Source organism: Helianthus annuus, chromosome 5 (assembly GCF_002127325.2).
Source record: "Helianthus annuus cultivar XRQ/B chromosome 5, HanXRQr2.0-SUNRISE, whole genome shotgun sequence".
In the NCBI taxonomy this organism is placed as follows: Eukaryota; Viridiplantae; Streptophyta; class Magnoliopsida; order Asterales; family Asteraceae; genus Helianthus; species Helianthus annuus.
Window position 1 is genome coordinate 169,678,870 of NC_035437.2, and position 7,334 is coordinate 169,686,203.

Consider the following 7,334-nt stretch of genomic DNA (forward strand, 5'->3'; position numbering starts at 1 on the left):
GGGATGTAAGCGAACTAGAGCTCGACTAAACTCAAGTTTAACTCCATTAATTTACGAGAATATGAGCTCAACTCCTTTGTTCTTTATTAAATATTTTATTATATATATTTATGATTTTTTATATTATAATATATTATTTAGTTGTTTTTTATGATAAGTTTTTAAATAATAATACTTATTATGCAGTTATATATTTATCATATAAAGTGAAAAACATTATATTTATACGAAAAAAAATCGAACTCTTTAGACTTGCAAACTTAGTAAAGCTCGGCATTTGAAGCTTCAGCTTGAACTCGTTAAATAAGCTTCTGGCTTAGACTCGAGCTAAACTCGTATCGGATATAATTAAAGGAAACAATCTCAAATAACTCACAGAGTTTAGTTCATTTACATCCGTAATCTCAACTTTGGTATAGACAACTTATATCCATCTAAGAAAGTAAAGAGACCATTACGCCATATACATGTCATGTCGTTCTAAAAGTTCGCTCTTAAGCAATGTTTTAAAAGCCGGTTCAAATCGGCCGGTTGTATCGGTTGAATCGTCCGATAGAACCGGTTAAAATGTCCGGTACACCTGCTTGAACCGCTCGATACATCCGGTTAAACAACTCAATTCTTAAGTGCTAAAAATGTTATATTTGTAATGTAATCAATTCTTTATGTATTTTGGAAAGTAATATCTTGGAAGTGGATAACAAAATTTGATAAGTTCATGTATAAACAGCTTTTATCGTACAAAACACACGAAAGGTAGGAAAAAGCAAAAAAAAAAAAAAAATGCGGTGTCATTTTTCGTAATTATTTGCTCGTAGGGTAATTATCAAAATTACTCTACAAATGATCTTGTAGGGTAATTTTGATCTTGGAAGGTAATTTTATAAAATGTTCTTGTAGGGTAATTTTGAAACTTGTAGAGTAATTTTGATACTCTACAAAATTACTCTAAAAGATCAAAATTATCTTACAAGATCAAAATTACCATACAAGATCACTTGTAGAGTAATTATGATATGATACAAAATTACTCTACAAGATCAAAAGTACCCTACAAGAACATTTTATAAAATTACCTTAGACCGGTGGGTATGGGGAGGCTCATCCCCATGAGGATGGGCCGCCACGTCAGCGCCACATAGGAGGGGCTTGGAGATGATGGACCTAGGGGTGGGGGATGAACCCCTTTATATATATATATATATATATATATATATATATATATATATATATATATATATATATATATATATATATATATATATATATATATATATATATATATATATATGTATGTATAGATGTGTGTGTGAGGAGAGAGGAAGGAGGCCCGTAATCATCGGCTGGGGGAGGACGAATTTCACGGGAGTATGGGCGACGACGAGCATGGGGGGTGGGAAGATGGGGCGGCGACATGGGGACGGGCCGGAGGACGAGCCCCATTCCCTCCGGTCTTACAAGAACATTTTACAAAATATCATACAAGATCAAAGTTATTATCATACAAGATCATTTGTAGGGTAATTTAGATAATTACTCTACGAGTAAATAATTATTCGTACGTTTTGTATATTAAGGGTATTTGTATTTGATTTTTGTGAACAAAATTTTAGTAATGGGCCCAACCCATGTTATTAAGGAGCCCATATGATTTTGCTGATGGGTTTTTTTAACCAAAAAAAAAAAGAGAATAGCAAGCTTTCTGTTCATCCTCAAAAACTTCATATTCGAACTCATATGTTGCAGATTCTGTTACTGTCGCATATAATCACTTTCTTGATTGGTAATTACATGAAAGAACAGTGTATTCTTTGCATCCAATCGATTAATTTGAAAGAAAACTGTGAAGAAATCGACGTTTCTTGTTTAATTTTGACCTTTGAAACTTGTACAAGTTCTCCGATCACCACCGTCTCCGGCGTGACGTCATCCACCGCCGTACGAGTTTACGCCAATCAAGTCAGTTATAAAGCTCTTTCTAATTTTATTTTAATTTTTTTTAAATACTATTATTTCGTCTGTTACCACTGAAACCCTATTTTTTTAATTTTTTTGGGATACTATTATTTCGTCTGTTACCACTATCCACCGCCGTACGAGTTTACGCCAATCAAGTCAGTTTTTAATTTTTTTTTAAATACTATTTTTTGTTAATACGGTGAATTCAAATTCAGTTTCAAAAATGTACAGCCCGAATAACCCGATTCACTGAACACCCCTGATTACTTTATGTATGGCATTGGTTTAAAAAACGCGGCTGACACACGCCTAGGCGTGAGGCGCAAGCCTCAGCGCCTTATGCAATCTGAGGCGCATGTTGTACATAAAGCGCAGCTGAGGCGCGCTTTTTTTTGGTAAAAATCCATTCTGAGGCTCACGCCTCATGTATATGCCCTATTTTGTGCAGCAGATTGTAGTACATCATGCTTTTCAGGTTGTACATGTATGTAATTTCAATATTGAAACATATATAAAGCTTATTTGTATCTAAATATTGGTTAAATGACCCTAGAAACCTATAGAATATATATAAAAAATTATATAATCACCCTGCGACTCAGGTACGAAAAGCACGCCGTTTTTGTGCTTTGTGCCTCAGTTTTCGACCTCGTCCCTTTTGTGTGCTTCGCGCTTTTTAAAACTAACGGCCGTTCTGAATTTGTAGAGAAGTCTAGGCTTATTTGGCAAGTTAATATTTGAAAATTTTGCAGAAATAAGTTAGACTTATTATGGATCTACTCTGCAATGCTTACTCCAATACTTCAGATGAAGATGAAGACGTTGAAAAACGTGCACTTCCGCCCCTCAAACGGGCCAAACATGAATTTCTGCATACATCAAGCAGGACTTTGCCTGTTGTTGGCCTAACTCAATCAAAAAATATTCCAACTGAAGCACCGATTGCAGGGAGATACATATCAAAGCGAGAACGCACACTCATGGCTTCTGCTTCTCAATCTTCCCTTGTGGGACCCCCTACTTATTCAGCATGTTCCCCTGGTTCGTTTTTTTACTTGTTTTGCAATGGCGTAGCTGTTTGCTGTAAGCCTAGACATGTAAGGCTGAACTAATCAGATTCTATTCTGTACTCGATTTCTTAGATTAGATACGAAAAAGAATACAATCAGTTTCATCCAGTAATCATGTAAAATTATATAAGCGTGAAATGCCATTTTCGTCCCTGAGGTTTGGCCAGTTTTGCAACTTTCGTCCAAAGCTTTGTTTTTCCGCATCTGGATCCAAGAGGTTTGAAATCTTGCCATTTTCATTCGGCCCGTTAACTCCATCCATTTTTCTCTGTTAAGTCGGGTATTTTCGTCTTTTTTGTTAACTTAAAGGGCAATTCGGTCTTTTTCTACAAGCATTTAGCATAATGTACAACTGTACAAGTATTCAAAATACCCTTAACGGAGAAAAAAGACGAAAATACACCCGACTTAACGGAGAAAAATGGACGGAGTTAATGGGCGGAATGAAAATGGCAAGATTTCAAACCTTTTGGATCCAGATGCGGAAAAACAAACCTTTGGACAAAAGTCTCAAAACTAGCCAAACCTCAGGGACGAAAATGACATTTTACTCAATATATAATTACAGTCAGTTTATCAACTCTTCATGCACTCACATGCTCATGCTCGGACTATATTTATTCATTATCTTGGTTTCCAAAAAGTGTTAGTGACATCGTTCACGGTTTATCATATCCTTTTATTCTCAGTTCAAGGAAGCATCTCAGATTCCTACATACGAAAAGACATTTTATTATCGTTGAGGAATCGAACAAAGGACTATTCAAATTCTGTCCATACATCTGAGAGGATTTCCACACCTCTTACTGGCCATACAAAGGCTGTGAATGCAATACAGTGGTCAAAAACTCATTGTAAGTTCTGTTTCGTTTACCGTATTAAGTTTTATTATTAGTTTATCCCTCATCCTACGCCTCAATGATGCATGCAAATATACGTTTAGTTTCTTGTTTTAATTCTTTGTAGGAAACTTGAAGGTATTTGTAATCATATATTCATTGATCCTAATTCCTACCATAGTGTCATTATTATTACTTTTTTTGGCATCATTACATGTAGAATTTAGCAACTGAATATTCAAACTTGAACGGTTTCATTTAGAGTTAAATGCCATTTTAGTCCCTGTGGTTTGGGCCATTTTGCCAGTTTAGTCCAAAGGTTTCATTTTTAACCTGTGGGTCCAAAAAGGTTTCACAGTTGCCATTTTAGTCCACTTGGTTAACTTCATCTATTTTTTCTGTTAACGAGAAGGTCAATTTGGTCATTTTGTATGTAATTCTGTAAACTAAAAGGGGTATTCAGCCATATAAAATGACCGAATTGGCCTTCTCGTTAACAGAAAAAATGGATAAAGTTAACCCAGTGGACTAAAATGGCAACTGTGAAACGTTTTTGGACCCACAGGTTAAAAATGAAACCTTTGGACTAAACTGGCAAAATGGCCCAAACCACAGGGACTAAAATGGCATTTAACTCGTTTCATTTATATATAATCAAAAAATAATAATTTGCAGCTCATCTTCTTGCATCTGCCGGTATGGATTCGTCCATTCACATATGGAACGTATGGAATACGGAACAGAAAAAGTCACGCGTATTCAACATTCATACCGCAGCAGTAAAAGACATCCAATGGTCAAATCACGGTCTTTCTTTACTCTCCTGTGGATATGATTGTTCATCAAGATTAGTCGACGTTGAAAAAGGGTTAGAAACTCGTGTATTTAAAGAAGATCAAGCCGTTGGAGTCATTAAGTTTCATCCTAACAATTCTAACCTTTTTCTATCTGGTGGGTCAAACGGTCTTATTCGGTTATGGGATATTAGAACCGGGAATGAAGTGAATCGGTATTCTCGTGGGCTTGGCCCGATTCTTGATTTGGAGTTTATGAACAATACACGGGAATTTATTTCTTCGAGTGATGAATCCAAAAGTAACATTAGTGAGAATTCAATCATTGTTTGGGATGTCTCACGACAGGTTCCTCTATCGAACCAGGTATATTTTGAACCTTTTACTTATAAACCAGTTGTTTGGGTTGTATTTAATCTCTAATGGGTCAATGGAATATAGGGCTGCAAGCGAACCGAACGAACACGAACAAGGCCTTTGTTCGTCTTCGTTTGTTAAGGAAATATATGTGTTCACGAACTGTTCACAAACACTTACCGAACGACATTTTCTATTCGTGTTCGTTTGTTAAGGAATTGAACGTGTTCATGTTTGTTTGTTAATTTTAGGTAACGAATAAACGAGCGTTCATGTACACAGATGAACACAAACGTTCATGAACATAATATATAATACACTGATACTTGTTAAATATTTAGTTGTCAGAAATTTTGAAGTATTTAAATAAAATATGAAAGTTAAAAACACTAACAAACTATCTAACGCAAACGAACATAAACGAACACGTTACCGGACGTTCACGAACATAAATGAACGAACGTGGCCTCTGTTCATGCTCGTTCATTTAGCTTAACAAACGAAATTTCATGTTCGTGTTTATTATACAAACGAACACAAATGAACTTCCCGCCGAACAGTTCATGAACTGTTCGCTGAACCTTCGGTTCGTTTGCAGCCCTATTGGAATAGCTAAAGGGGGAACGAGATGAAAGTCACACAAGTTACGTTTTTAGTATATACAACATTGTAAACCATTTCATTCAATGATTGAAATTATTTTTGTGATAATGTTAGTTTTTGTTATCATAATTGAGACATTAGTTATTAATTAAAATTATTTTACAAAAAAGCTGTTGTGCATCAAACAGGCAGGGCCCGCTTTTACGGGTACTAAAAATGGCCCAACAAGCCCGACCCACAACCTCTCTACCAAAGACAAACCGAGAACTTAACTCAATTCGTGCTGTTAACTATTCTTCAGATCTACGTGGAAGCGTATACATGCCCGTGTATACGACATCATCCAAACGATCCGTATTTCGTGGCCCAATCAAATGGAAATTACATAGCAATATTTTCATCCAAACCGCCATTTAGGCTCGATAAATACAAAAGATACGAAAGCCATGGTGTTTCCGGGTTCCCTATCAAGTGCAATTTCAGCCCGGATGGTAAAAAACTCGCCACCGGGTCGTCAGACGGGTGCATATACTTTTACGACACGAAAACTTGCCACCTTATTAAAAAAACCAAAGTGTATGAACAAACATGCGTAGATGTAGCGTTCCATCCCGTCATATCAAACATAATTGCTTCCTGCAGTTGGAATGGAGAAATCTCGGTTTTTGAATGACATGATGGCGACGTTTTTTTTTTTCGACAAATAATTAAATATAATTAAGTAATTAAGGGTGATCTGAATTTGGACTTAGGCTTACATCAATGAAGTGTTGAGATGTTTGTATTTCTAAACTGTGATGCCCTACGGGTATGTTTTGTAACTTAATCGGCTGCATTATTCGTGATTGAAACATGCTTATGTGTCGGTCCTATCTGTAATATTCGACGCTTAAAAAGCCAAAAATATTGCCTAATTTTTGGCTGACTATGTTCAATGCTCCAAACACTCCATGACCCATCTCTAGTTTTAATGTGTTTTAGCTAAATTTGTTGTTTAACATAGGGTTAGGTAAAGAGTTGAAACGCTTTTAAGTCGAAAAATGTCAATTTTAGTAAGGATCAAGAAGGGTCGGGTCGAGTCGGGTCAGGTTGACTCCCAAACATGTTTTGTCCATTTTTTATAAACGTATTTATAAATAAAATACGTTAATGAGTTGGAAGCATAACCTTTGTATCTAATAAGACGTTATATGCGTTTTTTTCTACATAAAACAATGAACTCTCTGTAATTGCATAAATAAACAGAAGATGAATCATGCAGTGTTGATAGGCGGAAAGGGCTCTTCAACGAACGAACTTAGTTAAGTCATCGTTAACCAGGCTTGTCACTTGTGCCCCAACGATACGAACCGAGCTGACTCTATTTGATCTCAGTTGGATGTTGAACAGTGTAAGTTAGCTTAAATCATAAATAGTGAACCAATCTGTAAAGATTTCAGTGTGTTAAAAGAGAACAAAAGAGGCATGTGTTTTTTGAAACAGTATTAGTAGTACAAATTTTTATATTTCTGATAGACCCTTTTAAATTTTGTCTTTTTTTTTTACCTTTCATTATCCATATTTTCTCTCTCTGAAAAACAAGTTAAAAAAATTAGATGGAAAAGAAAGTTGAATGGTGTTTGTTAAAGACACTAGACCAAGAGTCCAAGACTAGTTAGTGGTTAAGCGGACCTTGGTTGAATTGGGTCCCGATTGTCGGGTGCACCCCCAAC

General features: G+C 35.8%; 1 protein-coding gene across 3 annotated transcripts; it reads left to right on the forward strand.

Moving 5' to 3' along the window:
• Positions 1-1,683: 1,683 nt before the first annotated feature.
• On the forward strand, positions 1,684-6,501 carry LOC110942039 (WD repeat-containing protein 25). Of its 3 annotated transcripts, none has more exons than XM_022183728.2 (5): positions 1,684-1,959; positions 2,712-3,000; positions 3,719-3,883; positions 4,544-5,028; positions 5,924-6,501. In XM_022183728.2, the coding sequence occupies exons 2-5, from the start codon at positions 2,730-2,732 to the stop codon at positions 6,293-6,295; spliced, it is 1,293 nt and encodes a 430-aa protein (XP_022039420.1). In that variant the 5' UTR covers positions 1,684-1,959; positions 2,712-2,729; the 3' UTR covers positions 6,296-6,501. The 3 variants fall into 3 exon arrangements, with proteins under 3 accessions (XP_022039420.1, XP_022039423.1, XP_022039421.1); XM_022183731.2 differs by having other exon boundaries at positions 5,811-5,936; XM_022183729.2 differs by lacking the exon at positions 1,684-1,959 and adding an exon at positions 1,998-2,114.
• The last annotated feature ends 833 nt before the right edge of the window (positions 6,502-7,334 follow it).

Excerpts from the sequence above, each read along its gene's own strand:
- LOC110942039 (XM_022183728.2), top strand. The coding sequence starts at position 2,730 with ATGGATCTACTCTGCAATGCTTACTCCAATACTTCAGATGAAGATGAA. Across the intron at positions 3,001-3,718 it reads TTATTCAGCATGTTCCCCTG|TTCAAGGAAGCATCTCAGAT; the intron begins GTTCGTTTTTTT and ends TTTTATTCTCAG. Across the intron at positions 5,029-5,923 it reads AGGTTCCTCTATCGAACCAG|ATCTACGTGGAAGCGTATAC; the intron begins GTATATTTTGAA and ends ACTATTCTTCAG.